General features: G+C 39.7%; 1 protein-coding gene across 1 annotated transcript in view; it reads right to left on the reverse strand.

The window, feature by feature from the left end:
• Positions 1-9,759: 9,759 nt before the first annotated feature.
• Positions 9,760-23,177, reverse strand: part of LOC143852996 (elongation factor 1-beta 1-like) — a 31,114-nt gene continuing 17,696 nt past the window's right edge. The window contains exons 4-6 of the mRNA XM_077362689.1: positions 11,341-11,446; positions 10,862-10,975; positions 9,760-9,966 (exon numbers count right to left, since the gene is read on the reverse strand). Of these exons, the coding sequence (XP_077218804.1) occupies positions 9,803-9,966; positions 10,862-10,975; positions 11,341-11,446 (384 nt within the window). The 3' untranslated portion in view covers positions 9,760-9,802. The remainder of the gene's footprint in view (positions 9,967-10,861; positions 10,976-11,340; positions 11,447-23,177) is intronic.

The following is a 23,177-nucleotide window of genomic DNA, read 5'->3' on the forward strand; positions in this document are numbered from 1 at the left end:
ATTTAGAGAAGAATTTGAAAAGAACTCCATCATTACCTTCCTCATCCAACAAAATTGCTCTTCCGCCCATCGTAGCTACCTGAATCGAGAGAAATTAGTAGAAATACATATCCAATTATGAGCAGAAACACAATCCCTCTACAAAAACACCAAAAACTTGGCATGAAAAAAAACATCAAAATCTGCTATGATAAAATCCCCTAAATCACCTCCAAATCAAACATTCAACTGGAGATGGATGAAAATCCCAAAATAAAACCTTCAACGTTAACTCATCGAGCTTGAGATGGAAGAAAGACCTAAAAAATTCAAACTCGAAGCCATAAACCGAAACCCACATTAACTCATCAAAACAAGAACTTAAAAACTCGATGGAAATAAAACAAGAACTAAAACAGAGAGATCTCGATGGATTAAAAAAAATGAACCCATGAAACTAAAAACCAAGAACTTGGAGCCCTAAATTGAAGCCAACATTAACTCATCACAACAAGAAGTAAAAAATCGAATCCATGAATACTTGGAGGAAGAAATTGTAGGTTGGATAAGGAAGATGTTACAAACGAAAACCCTGATTCGAGCTATTTCGAGCGACAAAAAACCCTAATTCGAGCAATAGAAGAGAGGTTTATTGTTCCAAACAAAACCGAATTTCAGCAATGCGGTTTGAGACTTTATAGGGTGTGCGAGCGTGAATTCTATTATTTTTCAAAAGAGAAATAAAACAGTGGACATGCATGCATGGGCAGCCCCAAAATACATTGGGGCCCACATTTTCTGGGTGATCTAAACAATTCATTTGATGTGCCTTTGCGTAGAAAGGGTGTGCCTTGGATCACCCAAACTACTCAGAAAATCCACCGGGCAAAACAATCCAACCGTGCACAAATTAAACGGAAAAGTAAAATAAACAAGCAAGCCACAAGATGAACACCAAGATTTTACGTGGTCCGGCTAAGCCTCTCCACAGGTGAGAAACACGATCTTCCACTATGAGAAAAATAATATACAAGGATTACAATGGATTAAACCAAAACCCAAGACCCGGAACCATTTCCTTGCTTCTCAACCCAAGATCGCACACAAGAGATAACTCGAGAAAAATCCAAGAGAAAAAACCCAAGATACCCCGAGAGGAAACCGAGAAGAAACCCTTTCCCTCTTTTTCCTTCTCTCTCTTCCCTTCTATTTCTCTCTCTTTTTCTCTACCCTTTGGGGCAGCCAACACACCCCAACAACTCTCTTGCCACAGCCTTAGAGAGAAAAAAACTCTTCTCTCTATACTAAGGTTTTCCAAAAATACCCAAAAGGCAATTTCTATTTTTGCCTTTATTGCCTTCCCACCCAAGCCACCTACGGTGGATGAAAACTAAGGCAACTTTCCAACAATCTCCACCTTGGCTTATTTCCGAGCCACCTGAAGATTTTTCGTTGATGTCGCTACCGGTCCGCTATTGCCGCAAGCCACCAGTAGCCTTCCTAAGTACCAGCTACACACCCTCGAATCACCTTGGTTCTGACTCCTCATGATTCGATCAACACGGCCAATGCACATGTGTAGCTGCCAACCCGTTCACTCACCTAGTCAACCTTGGAGAGGGATCTCGATCCATCCTCCCCAACGCAGGATTGTTACCTTCTCACCATCGTCTGCAACCTGAAAACCCGTCTCTACACCAACTACGAAAGAACCACTATGTGTGCGCACACAATTGCTTTGTTTCCAACTAGCCATCAAGATCTTAGGAACACTAGTCACCGTTTCCCCGACCAGATGATATAATCCACTACACTCCTCTCCTTTCATCAGAACTATATAGCCGTGTGTGATTTTCATGGCTCCACCTGCAGCTGAAAACCTGCAACTCTTGGAGTCCAACCGGCCAAGTGATACTAGATTCTTCCGTAGCTTTGGGACATACCCCACACCACCCAAAGTACAAAATACTCCATCAAACATTTTGATCTTCACCGTTCCAACTCTCGTGACATCACAATTAGATCTGTCACCCAAGGACACTATACCCGTCCCTGTCTCTTGGAATGTATCAAAATATTCTCTCCTACAGCATACATGAATAGAGCACCCTGAATCTAAAATCCACTCATCATGAGAAGTATGATTACCTGAGGAGACTGTGAGAACGTCTCCAACCACTTTCGCTCTGTTCATCCATTACCGCCACCACAATATTTGTAGCACCATTTTCCACCCAATCAGCTCACTTTGGACAATCCCGCTTGATATGACCATATTCCTTGCAACGGTAACATTGCACGCCCTTTCCACCGACCCTGGATCATGACCTGCCTTTTCCTGATCCGTTGTCAAATGACCTTCCTTTTTTATTCCCACCATGAACAACAAAACCGTGCTCTTCACTTCCACCAATAATAGGTTTCTTTCGCATCTCACTCGATAAAAGTGACGCCGTGACTTTCTCCAACTATATCATATCCTTACCATACAATAAAGTTGTCATACGAATCAGGAAGCGAAGTAAGAAGCAAAAGGCCTTGTCTTCTTCCTTCAACTTTTCATCAACCTTGTGGAGCTGATCCACAAGCCCGTTGAACACTGTAATGTGTTCCAGAAGATCCCTGACGACCTACATCTTCTGCCCGTACAATTGCCGCTTCAGATTCAACTGGTTGGCCAAGCTTTTTGACATGTAAAGCTTTCCCAACTTCTCCCATAATTTAGGCGCATCTTCCTTTTCCATAACGTTAAACATAGTGCTATCTGCCAGACACAGTTGAATCGTGCTGACCGCCTTCGACTCTATGTCTTCCCACTCGGCACCCGTCATCTTCTCCGACTTCCCATCCTTTCCCTTCAACACTTTAGCCAAGCCCTGATGAACTAGGATGTCCTTCACCCTCATCTGCCATAGGGTGAAACTGCCCTTTCCATCAAATCTGTTGATGCGGAATTGACTAGAACTTGATTTTACCGCCATCTCAAACTACTCCACACTTCAGGGTGTAGCGCTCCACCTCGAACACGAGTCTTTATTGGACAATCTTTCTACTCCCAAAGATTGCTCTAACCGCGATCCAACCACAACACCCAAGACCACTCCACCCGGCCTCGACTATCGCTCTAACCACAGCTTTGATACCACTTGTTGAGAAAATCCGCCGGGCAAAACAATCCGACCGTGCACAAATTAAACGAAAAAGTGAAATAAACAAGCAAGCCACAACATGAATGTTGGGAAAGTTGCCTTATTTCCCACCCACGTGATTTGCTTGGGTGGGAAGGTAAGAAGGCAAAAAGGGTAAGTATCGTATTTCTCTTGTTTTATTCCCTTTTGGTCTATATGCCAAAATAGCAAGTGTTGCTTTTAGGTTTCTTAGAAAACCTAAGTATAAAAGTGAAGACGTGAGTGTCTCTTGTGTGGCTAGAGAAAAGAGAGTGAAAAAGAGAGGAGAGAGAAAAATAGAAAGAGAGAGAGGAAAAGACGAGAAAGTGGGTTTTTCTTCTTGGGTTTTCCTCATGGGTTTTCTTCTTGGGTTTTTCTCTTGGGGTTTTCTCTTGGGTTTTCTCTTGTACGATCTTGGTTTGGGAAGCAAGGAAAGGGTTGCGGGTTTTTGGTTTTTGGTTAAATCCATTGTAGTCCTTGTATTTGTTTTTCTCATAGTGGAAGATCGTGTTTCTCACCTGTGGAGTAGGCTCGGCCGAACCATGTAAAATCTCGGTGTTCATCCTGTGGCTTGTTTGGTTTATTTTATTTTTTCATTAAATTTGTGCACAGTCGGATTGGAATGCTCGGCGGATTGTCTTAACAATGAACACCAAGATTTTACGTGGTTCGGCCAAGCCTACTCCACGGGCGAGAAACATGATCTTCCACTATGAGAAAAATAATATACAAGGATTACAATGGATTAAACCAAAACCCAATACCCTGACCATTTCCTTGCTTCTCAACCCAAGATCGCACACAAGAGATAACTCGAGAAAAAACCCAAGAGAAAAAACCCAAGAAGATACCCTGAGAGGAACCCAAGAAGAAACCCTTTCCCACTCTCTCTCTCTCTCTCTCTCTCTCTCTCTCTACCCTTTGGGGCAGCCGACACACCCCAACAACTCTCTTGCCACATCCTTAGAGAGAAAAAACTCTTCTCTCTATACTAGGGTTTTCCAAAAATACACAAAAGGCAATTTCTATTTTTGCCTTTATTGCCTTCCCACCCAAGCCAACTTTCCAACAATAGTACCACATCGGTAAAGTGAATAGTCCCACTTCGGTGGAAGAGGGGGAGATTGTTGGGGTTATATGGGAATGGGCACCCTCCCTCTAACAGCTAGCTTTTAGGGGTGAGTTCTACCCGGATAAATCCCTACACAAACAATGTGGGCCCCACTGTATTTTGGGCTTGCTCGTGCATGCATGCCCCAGATTAATTCTCTTTTCAAAAAGTACATTCTGAAGCACTTAATGGAATGATCCAAGCCATTCATTTATTGCTCCACAAAGTAAATAGGTTGTACCCCGAAAATTATTTCCATAAGATCATCTTAACCCTCCAATCTATAGAGGGACTGCACGATCTATAAATCTTTATAGATCAGATGGTTAGGATCATCCTATAAAGATGATTTTTAAGGAGAAAAACCTATCTACGTTATGGCCCAACCAATGAATGGCTTGGATCATCCTATGATGTGGGCTTCATTGTACATTTATTTATTTATTGAGGAATGCTAAACTCAAGGGCGTCCTTGCATAAAAAAGATGAAAGGGCGTCCCAATTAGTTGAAAGTCATGAAACCGCATTCAATGTGTTTTAAGAGGCTGTTGTTGGGTCTAATATCAAAGGGGTACTTCTGTCTTACCCCTGCACTGGACTACAGGCTCGGGCACCATATAATGTATACTCACCATAAAGACATGTTCTAGGACAGAAAGAATTTGGGTTCAAATGTTACATGTGTAGGCAATTTTAGAGATTTTATATGCTACATGGCCGCATAGTCCAGTATTTTAGAAAAAGTATTGTACGGCCCACTTCATATGATGATCCAAACGATTCACTTGTTGGGCCATAACATAAATAGATTGTGCCCCTTAAATTATACTACGAATCTAAGTGAGGGTTTCTTCTAGATTTTGTAGAAGTTTAGAGCATGTATAGCTATCATGAAATCCCCCCCCCCTAGAATATTAACTTATTCACTGGTGAGGGAGGGTAGGAGAGGAACGATTCCTTGTTTTTTAGCCACTTCTCACCCTGTGCACATCCATCCACTTTCAAGTCTTTCCTTCTCCCACCCGCCCCCTACGCCTCTCTCACCACTTGAGAAATTAATTCATCATGGAAAATGCTTGGCCTTTGTGTAACGGAAAGAAGTAGAAGTAGAAACTATGGATCACTCTTTTGGAAATTTTGGTTTTATAAGGGAGGTTGTTGAGAGTAGAAAATATGCCAAATACACATGGTTAGATGAGCTTTAGAGTATGATGCCAAGTTGGGATTTAAAGGAGTTCTGAAATTCTCTTTCATGAAGAGATTGAATATTCTGATCAGTGCAGAAAACAACTTTTTCTATCAAATTAAGATTGTTTAAGAAAAATCATTGCTTTGGTTGGTCTTGGGTATTTTGTTTTAGGACTCAAACGCAGTAGGTTCGATTGAAGGATATCTCACTTGGGGCCGCTTTTGGAACCCTAGGTAAACTTTTTCTATCAAATGAAGGTTGTCTTTGAAAAATCATTACTTTGGTTGGTGTTGGGTATTTTGTCTTAGGACTCAAACATAGCAGGTTCTATTAAAGGGTATCTCATTTAGGAGCCTCTTTGGGAACCATTGGATTTTATTGTGAGACTGAAGCCTTACCTCCTCTTACTCTCGAGCCACTAAGTTTAACACATGAGACCCTTTTTTTATAGGTAATATGGTGTTTGTCGAACTCCTGCCAGATGTATTAAAAAAAATAAAAATAAAGGCTACAGTCTTACATAATTAGGGGTAGCAATGGTTCGGTTTCAGTTCGGTTTGACCCCCAAACTGAACCGAATAGAAATTTGATTTGGTTTGGTTTTACCAAACCGAAACCGAATCGAAACCTAATTTTCGGTTCGGTTTTGGTTTGGTTCCGCCAATTTTGCCACCCCTTACTCATAATCATTGGAAATATTCGGTTTCGGTTCGGTTTGATCCCCAAACCGAACCAAACCGAAATTTGAATCGGTTTGGTTTAACCAAACCGAAACCGAATTTTCGGTTCCGTTTCAGCTCAGTTCCGGTTCGGTTCAGCCAATTTTGCCACTCCTATACATAATCCCTCCATTAACTGCCATGATGTACAATATTTAGTAAAGTAGGAGGAAAAAGGAAAATAAGAATTAGCTCCTTTACATGGGCATTAAAACTTAGAAAGAAAATCTGCTGCAGAATTTGCTTCCCTTGGTACATGAGAGATTTTCCAACTCTTGAACTTTTGAAGGGACTCTTCAAAATCTATGCGCACGTAGGCCATGTTTGGATCTAAGGAAAGAAAATTATTGTCATATGGATTTTCATTTTTTATAGTTTGGTTCACATCTAATAATTTTATGTAATTTTACATTCTATAGTTTGGATCCTCCTCAATCTGAGAAATTCCACATTTAACAAGAAAGTTACCTAAACTTAGATGGATCAACCAATGTAGGAGATTTTGAGACACATCAATCCATAAATTGCCTAAGAGCAAGATTTTAAATTTTGGACGAAATCCGAAAAATTTTGGATTTCGGTGAGGACCGAAACGTTCCAAAACCGAAATTGCCGAAATTTACTAAATTTGGGTCGAAATTTTTGAAAAAATATTAATTTTTTTATTCCTTTACAAAATTTCAGCCAAAATTATCAAAATTTTGGCCCAAGAAAACGACATTTCAACCGCGTCTACCGAAATTTCGGGATTTCGGCTAAAATTACCCCCGAAACCGAAATTTAAAACCTTGCCTAAGAGTTTTGAACCTAAAATCTGGACAGAACATCTCGCTCTATCTTATTATCAAAAAATTCTAGCACAGTCTGCAAATGCCCACATTTAGCATACATGCCCACCAATGCATTATCCACAAACATATTCAAACCAAATTTCTTAGGAGTGCAACTCGGGTCGGGTTCAACCCGATTTTTGGGCTGGTTGGGTTGAATTTTTTCCTAGTTCCGTTTGGTTGCGTGTTGGGAAAATCAGGTTGGTTCAGCTTGGGGTATCGGGCAACCCGGCCCAAAATGTAACCCGACCATTTTCTGCTAAGTTTTTTTTATTCTTTTCAAATTTTAGTTATGTTTATGGTTTTAGACTTTTAGTCTTTTGCTTTTAGACTTTTAATAGTTAAGACTTTTTTGGGGAAAGCCACAAATTTTAGTGTTCAATCTACATTTATGCACCTAATTTATGATTTTCTATATTAGATCCATTAGTGCCTTGACTAGAAACTAGTGCATCACTATATCATTTACCTTTCATTTCTAACTTTCTATATTGAATCCATTATTGTCTTAATTAGATGAATTATATGACATCCGTGCATATTTTCTGAGGAAAAGTACTGGCAGCAGAAGTACAAGTGGGGCCAACATATTTAGATGGTCTAAATCCGATTCAATATGGAAATCGGGTCAGTTTGGGTTGGGTCAGGTTGAGGAAATTGTTCCTCGGGTTGAACCCCGCCAAGTTGGAATTTGGGTTGGGTTGGGTTGGAAATATGGGTTCCCGGGTTGGGCCACAGCATAATTTAGCTATACGGGTTAGATCATTTCCATAGATGATCCTAACCTACTATTGCGTAGAGGGACTGCACATAGATTGGAGGCTTAGGAACACCCTATGGAGATGATCTTCGGGGTATAGCCTATTTACGTTGTGGCCCAACAAATGAATGGTTTTGGATCATCCTATGAAGTGGGCCCCGCTACATTTTTTTGAAAAATACCACACCAACATCATTTAACACACATCAACATCATGTAAAAACTCAACCAAACCAAAAGTTTGGGTTTCTCAATTGCCCCCCTAAAAAGCAAGAGGGCTTCCCCCTATGTGTAGCATGGATAACACGCTACAGATTCCTTTTATAAATTTCTAATAGCATGCTCTTTGCTGAGCAACATTTTGCTACATCGTGACTTATGTGACTTGTGAGTGAGTACTTCAGTAGCATATGTGCCCACAATCCACACTCCTGAAAATTCACAAGCAATGACATACAAAAACCCCTCTTTCCCTGTTTGGATTGCAAGAAAATCATTCCTGATGGGAATTTTCACTGGAAATTTTTTGTATATCTAGGCCCCTCTAAATAAAAATTGAATAGGGATGGTTCATGTTATCATTACTTGTGTAAAAAAACTAGGAAAAATTAGACATATTTTTCCTTTCCAATCTTTTCCAGAAAAATCTTGCAATCCAAACATGGCGTTGTTGGAACCCCCAAGCAGATAAATTGTCAGTTTCTTCAAGCTGCTGAAATGGTTATAGGTTGGCAAGCTAAGCTAAATACACAGTAGGAACTGAATTCAGTCAATGAAAGGAGAAACTACATGAAAGCAAAGAAATAAGTCATTAAACAGAACAGAGCAGGGAATCTACAAAGGAATGCATTAGTAGGGCACCACATTGTTCTACAATGAGGGGCACATTGGATACCAGCTTTGATTGATCTGAACTGAGTCAGTCTACTTAAAGCCCAAAAATCACACCAATCATGCAATTTTAACATCTAACAAGGACAGAAAAATGGGACAGGAAAATTTCGGGTTTGATATGGTTGTGGATTAAAAACACATGTAGCAAAAACAGTCAAATAACAAAAAAAGGGGTTTAGTACGTTTAAAATTTTGCCATTTACAAAATGTAGTGGGGGTAAAGTTTAAAAGAGCAGGCCATCAAAACAAGTTTTTAAATAAAGTTTTGCAACTATGGGAACAGTTCATATTCAATGACAAAACCAGCACAACTAACCCACGTTTGATCCAAGTCTCAGATAAAAACCGGCACATTTGGCTGGAACAAGCCGTGCTTTCGGTTCTACCTAAGGCCATGTCTGTTTTGGATTTTGAGAACCGATTCTAAGTCCAACTGATTATTGGACTAAAAAATAAACATAAATTTGAGTCGAATAATCAGTTTTGCAATCAATCGGTTCTCAAAATCTAGGGCCCTTTTCGTTTCAGATTGTGACAACCGATGGTGAACGCCCCAACCGATTATTGGCTGGGCCCTTCACCATCAACAAACAGGGTTTAATCTTCCAACAACTGATTCAGCTGTCCAGTTCAGAGAGTAGACCATTGAAAAAATACTTTCAAAATGGGGCTCCATTCTGGGAAAAAACTAGGGATAAAATTATCAAACTGCCCTTATTTAACAGATCAATTTTGGATTAAAATGCCAAGCAGAAACTCCAATTGCAGTAACGCATGCAGAGAAATCTTTAGTGGAGATGGTATTTTAATTGAGATTTTAACACTTAAATAATGGTATTTTGGTCATTTACCACAGTAGTTTTTTATTTTAACAATGGAGCCCCGTTCTGTAAGTATTTTCCATGCAAAGAACTGCCAGCAAAAAGGGAACCCATTTTGGAACATTGATCATGCCCACAAGACTTGGATTATAACTTGGACCATCAAATTTCCTTCAACCTGATATTCCATCAAAGGCTTTTATGGGATATAAATATTATGGGATAACAAGATAACTTGGAATAGAGACTACAACGTCAAAACTAAATTGCCCTACAAAAATGGCTAGTAAACAGTGGAGGAATGTTAAAGAGATTACTACCAAGGCATCAGTTTAGATCTTGTTGAAGGCAACTATGTCACAACTCTGTATGTATTCATTAGCAGGCTCAACCGTGAGCTGCTTCTCGATGAGGGTGTCCACGGAAACAAGGTCATCTACGATGGTCATCATGATCTGCAGTTTCTTTATGCCGTAACCCACAGCCACAAGTTTCGCTGCACACCAAAACAATGGTCAATGTTTATCTCTTTCAGTCAGCTGATTTTGTTAAAAAATAGGGGTGCAACTCGGGTAGATTTTTGGAGGAGGTGGTGGCCGGCGGGGATAGTTGCCGGAGAAGACTCTCTCTCTCTCTCTCTCTCTCTCTCTCTCTCTCTCTCTCTCCTCTCTCTAAAAATGAAGCCGAAGAAGATAGTGTAGCGTATGTTAGAAGAAATGGCTACCGTACACGGCTAGGAGTGGTGCAGCTCGGGTAGATTTTTGGAGGAGGTGGTGGCCGGCGGGGATAGTTGCCGGAGAAGACTAACCGTCTCTCTCTCTCTCTCTCTCTCTCTCTCTCTCTCTCTCTGAAAATGAAGCCGAAGAAGATAGCGTAACGTACGTTAGAAGAAATGGCTACCGTACACGGCTAGGGGCGCACATAGCTCTAGGTCTTCGAGCGGGATTTTTAAAAATCAAAATCGCCAGCTGGGATGAGGTGGAGAAGTTTGTGCGCCATAGCAGACACATATTATGACTGGGTGGGGCCAACAAATATGGCACTTTTGTTCGATCCAATACAAGTTAGGCTATTGGGTAATGTAATGGGGAATGGGGATGGGTAGCATATAACGGACATGTAAGCTAATCCTACTGCATGTGAGAGCGGTATTGTTGTAGCCTGTTAGGGGACAACTTGTCCCTTATTTGGAACTTTTTGGAATAAAGAAAGTCAATTTTCAAAAAATAAAATAAAATTGGGGAATTCGGGTTGAGCTTTTACCATAAACTCGGATTGGGTTTGGGTCGATTCCAATTCATCTTTTAGCAAAAGCTCAAGCCGACCTGACCAAAGTTGCACCCCAAGTTAAAAAGGTAAATGTGATTAAATGGGGAGGAAATGAATCATACATGCTCCCCATAAGAGGCCAGGCATTTGAATACTGCGGACAGTCTCTTCAAGCTTCTTCATGTCAGTCTCATCATCCCAAGGTTTCACATCCAAAAGAACAGAAGATTTCCCACCTGCATTTCAAAAGCAGGAATGATGTTATTAACTTCACACAAAATAGAAAACAACAAATTCTCTGTCGTAGCCAGTTCATAGCTTCAGGAGGGCCTTGTTTGGTGAAGAACAGGCAGGGTGGAAGTGAAAAACGAAAGGGTATATAAGCTACAAGCTTACATCATATCAACTCTTAGATTATTATTTTTTTCCTTCCTACAGTTAACGTCATTCTATATCAATCCTGTTCAGACAAGCGTACACATATGCAAGACCTGGAATAAAATTCTCGCATTCTAACAGCACGTCATACAAATGACAAAAAAAAAGCATATGCCAGATAATTGATGATTAAATCCAGCAACTTATGATTTAAAAAACTCACTCTCTTTCTTCTTGGAAGACGCTTTAACAGCTGCCTCGCGCTCCTCTACCACCTTCTTTTCCTCCTCCGTCTCATCACCAAAGAGATCCAAATCATCATCATCTCCCTCTGGGCATCCTGAAAAATGAAGAAAGACTCTCAGTGGAAAGAAGAAGAAAAATGTTATAGCTTCAAGTAGGCAGCCTATCCAAATAAGATTTATAGCCTCACATTGGCAGCCTTTCCAAGTAGAGAGAGAGAGACTTGCCGAGAAGAAAAACAAAGACAAAGTAATCCAGACAGTACCAACCCAGTCCTAAATAATATTATGTAAGCCATGCAACCAAGTTGAATGATGAAGGAATAAAAGCTTTGACCAAGCAAAATCAAGCTTACACTTTTAAAAAGAATGTTTTAACAGGTGGGTTGTGCTAAAAATAAAGTTACAGGGTTGAAAAAAAGGTTACAGGGTTGAAAACGGTCATCTGCAACATCATAAAACCTAAGTGCCACAAACACTGGATGTGGGAGATGATGTCATTACTCCCTTGTTTTGAAAATGACATATCTCCATTTTAAACTTTTCTGATTGGCTATTGATAGCTGTTTGATAATTGTAACAGGCAAAAAGAACGTAAAATAAAGAGACTCTCTCTCTCTCTCTCTCTCGGATTTGGAGAAATAGGAAAGGGAGGAAAGAGAGATCTCTCGCTAGGGTTTTTGGAGAAGAAAAAACGAGAAGGGGAGATTGATTGGGTTAAAAGAGAAGAAGTCTCACCTCTCTCCCTTGGCCGAAGATCCCAAGAGCAAGGAAAGCAAGAAAGATTACTCACAGGTATTCTTTTTTTCTTTTTTATGATCCAAATTCATAGATTATTTAATTATCACTTATCAGATGATCAGCCATCGACTCAGTGGACTTCTAATGGTAATTGTTTGGATTAAATTTTTGTTTTTTAACCTTGCATTTGCTGGCCAGCCATTGATGGGACAACCAAGCATGCAGCAAGCACATGCTAGGAAGAGTTTCTTGCTAATTATTTTGCCGTTCAAAAAAAAAACCTGTTAATTCTCTTAGTTGAGAAATGTCATTCCAGTACGGCTACCTTGTTACGAATTCACTCCAGTCGTTAGCCCCTTAGGCTCATCTCAGGCACAGATTTAGTAGCATTCACCCAAAATTAACAAGAGAAAACAATTAACAAGAGTTTCTTCATACAAGTTTCAAGAGTAGAAATTGACCCATTCTCAATCATAAAATTTCAGCCAGTATATTACGCATTCATCCAAAATTCTTTCAAGTTCTAACTCAATGCAAAATAGATACCAAAAAAACAAGAACAAAAACCCCACAATTCCTACTACTTTAATCATCCTAATTTCATTCTCGACTCTTTTGAAGCAGTCTTTGCGTCCATGTTGCAAGAGCAATTTCAATGTGTCTATCTCATCCTCCAAATGTTGCAGATGAGTAATTATCAATCTTGGAGTCCCTATTGGAACCAAATTCGGTGCCGTCTAAATCATAGTCACAGCCGCCAAAAAAATTACACTTCTTCATGTTGCCTTCCTGCGTGTTGTATAAACGATAGAATTTTGAAATTTTAGCAACAAACAAAATTACACTAATTGAATGTTTACTCACAGTGTATCCAGCACAAGTGTAAAAGACGGGGTCTTTTTTATTATTCTTATCAGTCTGGGTAATCTTGAGAGCTACTCTGTTTCCACATTGACAGTACTTGGAGGGTACTCTTAACCCACATGTATTAAGACAATCATATAATGCGTCAGAGCAAAGACAAAGACATGCCATGAGCTATAGTAACCTAGAGGTTGACCCCCCACCCCCCACCCCACCCACCCACCCACCCTTCGGTTTTTTAGCAAGATACAAAATATATCGTCAAATATTCAATATGAGACAAGAGTCGACTGGATCGGGATGAGGGAGACTACAAGCAAGCCACCTATAGCCACAATAAAGACCTGTCTAATCACGGACCTTCTCGGATCCGGGAGATAGAGGAATAGAAAGGGACAGTGCCCAGATCGTTACACCTTTCGTGTGGGTGCAAAGTTTTGTCCTGTTCTCGGTCCGTCGATCAATAGCTGCTTTCGCTGACTCTTGGTCAGCTACTGCTGGGAGAGGGAAGCTGTCCTTGGGGCAGGCTTTGTTCAGGTCCCTAAAGTCAACACGCATTCTGACGCACCCGTCTTTCTTAGGAACCGAGACTATGTTTTCGATTCATCCTCTTCTTGTTTGAATAATTGGACGTTGAACCCATTTCATTGGCAAACTGTAGCGAAGGAGAGGAAAGGACTGAGTTTTATAGGCACTCAGGATCTGAAAGAGTAGATCCAAAAGTGGAAGCAACTGGGTGTTCGTGTTCAAAGGTGAACAAAGCCCTAGCTTATAGAGTTCGCTGCTTTTCCCGGGATGGAGAAGGGCTTATACACACTCATGATTTGTATCCAAAGGTAAATTAGAATTTGAATAAGCAAAATGGGTTCTGGAGTCGCCTCTGGGCAAAAGATAGACCCAGTGAACTACCAGTTATTCTGATCGTGACTTTGGTTACCCTCTTCACCACGCGGGAGCCGGAATTCTATCTAGACAGTTCCTCATGCGGCAATTTCTTCGAGCCCTTTTCCCCTTACCTCTTCATATTGGTTGGCTCCCCCCCACCCCCACATCTCTGCCTAAAAAATTGTGCCCTGTAAGGCGATGAGAACCGACAAGAGATACGGTTCCTGTTTCGTGACTAGATAATGGTAATTCTACCGAGCAAATAGAAGTTAAAAAGGTTGTAGTTCTAGCTAATAAAGTTGCGAGCCCCTCTGCTTTACTTTGCGTCAAGCCAGAAATCAATAACGCATTACTATTACTTGACGAAGCCATTAATTAAGCTTTCCAAACTTATACAAATGACACATTTCATGGTGATTCTAAAGTAAACCATAGTTTTTTTTTTTTGAAAGTTTAAAGTACACCATAATTATAAACCACACACATATTGATGAGGACGTCAAAAGAAAAAAAACCTAGGGTTCTCCTGAATTTGGAGGGCGTCTAAAAAATGGGGAAAGAAATCGAAGGAAGAACACATGGGGTTTTTTTAGATGCCCTCCTAATTCAGAAGAAGAACACTAGGGTTTGGATCAACCCTGGTGTTTTTTTAGATGCCCTTTCGATATATTTCTTTTGGGAATTGATACCCAAACTCCCTTTGCAAAAACGAATTCAAGAACAAAAAAATCCAAACCACATGAAACTAAACCCAAACCAAATTCAAGGAAAAAAAAAATCAAACCTACCATTTTGAGCACAAAAAATAAACAACCAGAACAAAAGAACATAATCAGCAAAAGAGTATATGGGAATTGCGGGAGAAAAATATGAGAATTGCCTTCATCTGCGATTTGGGGGCAAACCCTAATCCAACTAAAATAAAAGGCAAACCCTAGGTTACTTTTCGAACCCATCATCTACGATTTAGGAGTTATTCCATTGTGGCTGTGCTGTTGGGTTAAGGGAGTGGTGTGATGGATCGTATCAGTAATGGGAGATTGGGGCCGTTGGGTTAAGGGAGTGGTGTGATGAATATATCCTTGCTTTTCCCTTTTCCTCTCGAAATGTGCGGTCCACATGAGCATAACCATTCCCTTGTTTCTCAAGCACCCCAACCCTATCAGTCATGTATTTCCCACGAACGATCTCTTCTCTCCTCGAAGAAGATGACATTGTAATCCGCTCATTCGACGGCAATTTGTTCGATGCCCTCTCTCTCGGACTCTCCTGACTATCTTCTATAAAAGATGGCTTGCAACAGATGCCCCCCATGATTTGATTCTTCCTAAAAATTTCCAATCTATTTACAGAAGAACACTGCCTAAACCTAATTTCATACACCAAGATGATCGTAACCTCGCCTTTCCGCCAAGTCCTCTTCTACAACATCCATAAAAATCAAGAAATATTGGAAAATAAAATCATATTAGTCATGTTGTCTTCTTCAACCCTATTAGTCAAGTCCTCTCTTCAACCCTATTAGTCATGTCTTTCCCACGAACGATCTCTTCTCCCCTCGAAGAAGATGACACTGTAATCCGCTCCATAGGATCATCCCAACCCTACGATTTGTGGAGGCAAAAATGAACGTGTAAAAACCTTCACAAATTTGTCCATTTTTGCCTCCACAGTTTGAAGGGTTGGGATGATCCTATGGAGTTGATTTTTGGTGGACACACTATCTATGTGAGGGCCAATCAAATGAATGGTTTGGATCACCAAAACAATGTGGGCCCATTGTATTTTAAGCCGGCGGTGTAGCTAAGTGTGTAGCTTCACTTTCCTCATATATATATATGAGGAAAGTGAAGCTACACCGCCGGTGTAGCTAACTTAGCTACACCGCCGGCTTAAAATACAATGGGCACACATTGTTTTGGTGATCCAAACCATTCATTTGATTGGCCCTCACATAGATAGGGTGTCCACCAAAAATCAGCTCCATAGGATCATCCCAACCCTTCAAACTGTGGAGGCAAAAATGGACAAATTTGTGAAGGTTTTTACACGTTCATTTTTGCCTCCACAAATCGTAGGGTTGGGATGATCCTATGGAGCTGATTTTTGGTGGACACCCTATCTATGTGAGGGCCAATCAAATGAATTCTTTGGATCACCAAAACAATGTGGGCCCATTGTATTTTAAGCCGGCGGTGTAGCTAAGTTAGCTACACCGGCGGTGTAGCTTCACTTTCCTCTATATATATATATATATATATATATATATATATATATATATATATATGAGAGAACGGTTCCTACACACATGTGTAGATAAGTTATCTACACATGTAGATAAGTTATCTACACACTAGCTTAAAATACAGTGGGGGGGCCACATTATTTGGGTGATCCAAACCATTCATTTTTAAGGCCCTCACATAGATAGGGTGTCCACAAAAAATCAGATCCATAGGATCATCTTAACCATTCGAACTGTGGAGGCAAAAAATGGACTAATTTGTGAAGGTTTAAAGACGTCCATTTTACCTCCACACATCGTAGGGTTGGGATGATCCTATGGATCTGATTTTTTGTAGACACCCTATCTATGTGAGGGCCTTTAAAATGGATGGCTTGGATCACCCAAACAATGTGGGCCCCCACTGTATTTTAAGCTAGTGTGTAGAGAACTCTCTACACATATGTGTAGGAACCGTTTTCTCATACATATATATATATATATATATATATATATATATATATATATACATATATATATATATATACACATATATATGTATGTACGAGGAAAATGATCGTGAGCTTGAAGCTCATATAGCTTATATGAGCTTGAGGGTCCAAACACATGTGGGCCCACATTGTTAGGATGATCCAAATCATTCATTTGAAAGGCCCTCACATAGATAGGATGTGTACAAAAAATCAGCTCCATAGGATCATCCTAACCCATCCAAAAGTAGATGGCAAAATAGACAGACTCCGTTGCCATAAATCTGCCCATTTTTGCCCTCCGCTTTTGGAGGGGTTAGGATGATCCAATGGAGTTGATTTTTGGTACACACCCTATTTATGATGGGGCCTTGCAAATGAATGGTTTGGATCACCACAAAAAATGTGGGACCCATGTGTTTGGGCCCTCAAGCTCATATAAGCTATATGAACTTCAAGCTCACAATCATTTTCCTCTATATATATATATGTGTGTGTATGTGTGTGTGTGTGTGTGTGTGTGAAAACGGTTTCTACACATGTGTGTAGAGAGTTCTCTGCACATTAGTAACCCCTGTGGCGCCTTTTAACAGCAACCCTTAGATTAAACTCATCTCAGCCATACATATGTAGAAAACATGAGGGCATCGAGCAAAGCCCAAAACGAAAGAGAAAAACCCAAAAATTTCGTCCCCTCCTCTCTTTCTCTGAAACCCTAGCCTCAACTCTTCACTGCTTTTGGATTTTTACGGAAAATCTCGTCTCCTCGCCCTCGTTTCCTCGCCTTAGATTCTCGGGTTTCCACCTCCTTCCCCAGTTAAGGGTGAAACCCAAAAAATAACTAGGGTTTCTTCTCTTAGAACGAATCAGAGAGAAGAACAGGAATGATGATCTCCTTCGTTCTCTTCGTCTCCTCTCTGAAACCGTCTCTCTCTCTCTCTATTGCTTTTTTTATTTGTATATATCTCTCTCAATAGTCATCAATCTTTTTAGCAACAGATTTCATGCTTTTATTTTGGTCAACTTCTCTTCCCTTTCTGTGAATATTTGTGCATGTATCTGTATATAACACAGCAGAGGAGACAGATTTCATGCTTTTGTTTAGTAGGTTTCTGAAAGCAGCTGATGAAAGATTTTAAAACTACTCAAACTGCCCGGACATCATTTCATTGCATTATAAATATTTTGCTTATTTTACAAGAAACTATTTTTGGGATTTTGTAAAATGAGAGTGCCTTTCACTGTCTTTGGCATTTCAGTCTTCTTACATGTCACAAGAAAAGCATGGGGCATTGCTTTCCCAATCAACCAAACCAAACAGACACCTAATCTAAACCCTTTTGAACTACTATTCTGAAATTTGAAAGGAGATGAGATAAATTATGTCATCTGAATGTGTTGAGTTTCTTACTTCTATTGTTGTTTAATTTGAAATATGTTTTTGTTAGTTGTCTATGGAATTTTTTTATGGGCTATTGATGATGTATTGGTTTTTCAAGATGGAATTAATTAGAAATACTCTATTTATATAGTTAGGATTCTTTAAGTTGTGTGGTGTCCCGTGTATGGCCCACACATTATGTTGCTCATATGAATGGTCAAGATTATCTACATGCGTCACATGTACTACTTGTAAAAATGTCAGCTTCATCTACTTGTAAAAATGCCTGACAAAAAATCTATGTCGAATAGACATAATAGAAGCTCTGTTATAGGGGTATGGGGTTTTAAGCAAAGTAAATTACTTCCTTACACGCAATGAAACCAGCAAAGATTTTTCCATCTACTGTTTGGAGTTGTGGGTCTATGGGGTTTTTTAAGCGAAGAATCACTTTACTTTGTCTGAACCGGTATTGTTCACAAATGATATGAGTTGATGGATTTTATTTTCAGTTGAGAACAATATGAGTTTATGGATTTTGTTCTAAACTGATATTGATATTGTCATCAACTGATATTGTTCTCAACTGATTTTTTTCAATCAATATTGTTCTCCACTGATATTGTTTATAAATGATTTTTTGGTTGTGATGTTGGTTTTTTAATGTGTTTTTCTCTATTTTAGGGGGATTTGGTTAGGGTTTCACAACTGTATTATACTGATGATTGGTTTATTTTGAGGTGTATTATGGACCCTATATCTCTGTCTAAAACTTTTAACCCAATCTAAGATACTCTGTGGTAATAGGAGTTGTAGATGAACTAATGCTTTCTATAAGTAGCTACTATATAAACTTCTTGGTTTTTGGTTTCTTATGATGGTGGTTTTTGGTGTGAGATTCATCTTTACGGTTTCTATTTACTTACTTATCTCATTAATTTGCAATTTTCTAAATTTTGAAGTTACATGTTTATCTCGATCTGATGTTTTTTGGGTTTGTATGGTCGATCACTTGCATCTTCAGGTTTTTTTATCCTCCTTTATAGTATATGGATCCGTTGGGGCTGTCTATTGTGGAGGTTGATGAAAATAGATTAATTATGGCTGATGATACATTGTCGCAAGCAGATAGGTTATGTGTTGATGAGGGAAATAGATTAGAAATGGGTGATGAAGAGGAACCGCTGGGTTGGGTTGATAATGACGAGAGCGGTACTGGTACCTCAGAAAAGCCTAATAAGGATGATGCGGCGAGTGTTTTAGCTAGCAAACCTTTTGAAGGCCAGCTTTTTGATCATTGTGAAGATGCCTATGCATTCTATAACTCATATGCGTTGACTACAGGTTTTGGAATTCGAAAAGGCAGGACCAATAGGTCGATCAAAACAGGTGAACCTATAAGGAAGAGTTATGTATGTGATAAAGAGGGATTGAGAAATCCTAATGATAAGAGACAGATTGGGATGGATGTGAAGCGGCGTCGTGAAACAAGAGAGGGTTGCGAGGCAAAGATGGAGATCAATTTGACAAAAGAGAATAAATGGGAAGTTAGAATTTATGTGGAAGAACATTGCCATGATCTTACATCTCCATTGAAGACACGATTGCATCATTCACATAATACATTACATAAGAAAGCCTCATGTAAAACCTTGATGGATAAAATGCACAGTGATGGGTTTGGTCCTTCTGGCATTGCAAGGGCAATTAACGCTTCAAATGATGGTTCATCTAGTGCTCTCACACCAGATCAAGTGTCGTCTCATTTGAGAGCACATAGGGCTAACAACATGGGACGAGAAGCTGCCACAGTAGCTAATCAGTTCCAACAGAAACGAGCGGAAGATCCGAATTTTGAGTTTGCCATGGAGATAGATGTTGATGGAAACCTGAGATCGATGTTTTGGGCGGATTCGAGGGCCAGAGAGGCATACCTAACCTTTAGCGACGTAATTGTTTTTGACGTCACTTATAAGACGAACATGTATAGGATGCCGTTTGCACCATTTACCGGCGTAAACCACCACAAACAGTCTATACTTTTTGGTTGTGTCCTCCTAGCAGATGAGACGGATGAGACATTCACTTGGTTGTTTCGATAGTGGTTAAAATGCATGTTTGACAAAGCTCCAGGGTGTATAATAACTGATATGGATGGGGCGATGAGAAATGCGATTATGCATGTTTTTACAAATACACGCCATCGCTTTTGCTCTTGGCACATTAGTAGGCATCTAGTTGAGCATGTTCCAGGCATGCGAGATGCAACTAGTCAGTTTTATAAGGAATACAACCATTGGTTTTATAGGAAACACAAAGCCGACAGTGAGAAGGAATGGGGAGCGTTGGTGGAGAAATATAATTTAGATGAAAGACATTGGTTATGTAAGATGTGGGATTTACGAATGCACTGGGTTCCTGCTTACATTCACAGCTGGAATGACTTCAAGTTCACAAAGTGAAAGCATTAATGCTTTCTTCGATGGATTTGTTAAGCAAAGTACCACTTTAGAAGAATTTGTGGTACAATATGAAAAGGCACTTGTGAATCGGCGAAAAAAAGAAGCTGAAGAGGATTGGAGGACTAAATCATCACATGCAGTATTGAAGACAAAGAGCACATTGGAAGCAGATGCTGCAAAGTGTTATACTAGGAAAATTCTTGACTTGTTCCAACTTCAATTTCTAGCGAGTATTGATTGTTGGGAGGACAAGGAGAGTGAGAATGGGAACGTCACTGAATACAAGGTAAGAATGCGTAATGAGGAGAAATGGAAGAGTTACAAGGTTATATATGATGTATCGGAAGGTGTTAATGCTACATGTGAGTGTACGATGTTTGAGACCGCAGGGATTCTATGTAGACACATACTTCACATAATGGATATGAGGCGTTTAGGTTCTATTCCAGAGCGATATCTCTTAAATAGGTGGACTATTGGGGCGAGATATCAAGTGAATAGTTTCGCATCTACAAGCATAGGAGATAGTGACGAAGTAACTTCATTTGAGAGATGGTGCATTACATCAAGGGTTCATAAAGTACTAGATGAACACCCGATAAAGAAGAGTATTTTGAAGAAGATGAAAGAAGACTTGAATGTGTGGGTGGCGGAATGCGAAGAAGCAAAGAAAGACAAGGAGAGTGTCTTGGAAAGCAGTGGCAGTCAAGTACAATCCAACTATCTTCTCGAGATACATATTCACGACCCTCAAGTTGTGAGAACCAAGGGTCGGCCAAAAAATGCTACAAGGTTTAAATCTCCATTAGAGGCCTCTCAATCTCAACCCAAGCAGCAAAGGACGTGTAAAAAATGTGGAGAAAAAGGCCATTATGCGACCACGTGCAAAAACATACCCGAGGAAGAGGTATGTTTTTAAATCTCAATGTGTTTGTAATAATTTTTTCCAAATTGGAAGGTTTATAATATGTTTCTCATATAGATGACTACAACGAAGGTTGTGTAGGAAGAGGTTAGAGTTGGCGAGGAGGAGGACCACCGTTGGAGTGCACTAAGTAAGTGTTTACAATCAAATCTACTTCTAATAGATTTATTAAAACAATCATAATGCCTCTATTCTTTTTAATTAAAACTCGTGCAAAATGATTGGCCATCCTTTTTTTATCTGTGTGCTATTCTTGTTTCACTTTTAATAGATTTTTTTGTACCACTGATGAATTTTAATCATGCATTTGATGCAGGTCAGTAGAAGAGGTCGGAAATTGGTCACTGAAGCTTTGGTGCAGATATTTTTTTGTTCACCTGCTATTTGGAACCTACAACGGTTCAAATGGTGTTTGGAACCTACAATTGGGAAGTTAATCCATACAACTGTTCAACTACAGTGGTTGTTTTTTTTAAAATTATGTATGCAATTGTACCCAATTTTTGGGATTTTCAATGTAAACATTTTTGGCCAATTGTAGACACCCCATTTTGACCGTGCCCTAAACCCTCCAAGTTTGAGCAAAACCCCATCAAATGAATGAGATAGGACCCCAATTTTCTTACTAGGCTAGGTTAGGGTCCCAGCTAGGTCCCTACAAAATTTTGTCGAAATCCGAGCGCGTTTACCTAGCGAACGAGCCGAGTGGGAACTGTAGTGTAAACCAGAAAAGGGGGTGATTTATCCTGGAACGGTGCGTGCATTGGCCGAATTGGACACGATCCAAAGGTGCGCCCATCAAAATTCGCGCAACCACGCGCCCATCATTTTTTGGAGTGCCAATATCAGCACCCCATATTACCTATAAAATAAAATAAAAAATTTAAAAGGGAATCTGATCTTTCGTAACAGAGAAGAGAGAAGCAGAGAGCGAGAGAGAGAGAACCCCATTTTGCTTCGATCATCTTCTCCGATCGTCTCTCCGGCTAATGTTTGGCCGGCTAATCATCTCCGGCAAGTTCAAGCTCTATTTAGTTCTCTTCTTTTTATTCTTCTCTCAATGTTCAAACCCCTAAATTCTTTTTCACCGATTTCCTCTTTGGCCAGTGATCTTCTCCGGCGAATCTCCGATGAGCTTAAGTTCCGACCAACCCTCCTTCATTTCTACTACCTTTGCAAACCCTCACCTTGTCAATCTTGATCATTTTTCTCTTCTTTAAACCCCTTTTCTTCATCCAAACCCTAACTGTTGATCCATTTCATTTTTTTAAACCCTAGATCTACTCCTTTCTCCTTAGATCCATCTCAAATCTACATTGATTCCGACGGTTTTGCAGGAATCCGCTCATCTACTCCGGCTAACCTTTCATTTTCTCCGAGATTCATCATTTTTCTATAAATCTGCCCCTATAAATCTTGATTTCCTAATCTTAGTCTCTCCTCCATCTAATCATCTCCGCTAGATCTTGATTTGAATTTGAACGTTTATTCATTTGCTGAGGTAATTTTACACGTTTTGTTTTTTAGAAGTTTCTATCTTATGATATGCTTATGGTGAGGTTGTAGATGCGTTTTTACAAAGTTTCATCGATTGAGATCTGGTTGATAGTATACGATTGTGATTTACAGTAGTTTCTATGTTAACTCTTGGTAAGTTTTCCTAGGTATGTAGTCTGATGATTTTATGGTATATGCAAGTTTTGGTTGTTTAGATATTTGCATAGCAAAATAGCTGAGATTTTAGCTCTCAAGTGTGAATGATTTTGAGTTTCGATCTCATCAAAGATTCAACCTTACATTTAAAACTATTGATTCTTGGAATGCATAGTCTATTTGATGTTTCTT

This window comes from Tasmannia lanceolata, unplaced genomic scaffold (assembly GCF_043159265.1).
Source record: "Tasmannia lanceolata isolate RefF3 unplaced genomic scaffold, GAP_Taslan_0.1 ptg000019l, whole genome shotgun sequence".
In the NCBI taxonomy this organism is placed as follows: Eukaryota; Viridiplantae; Streptophyta; class Magnoliopsida; order Canellales; family Winteraceae; genus Tasmannia; species Tasmannia lanceolata.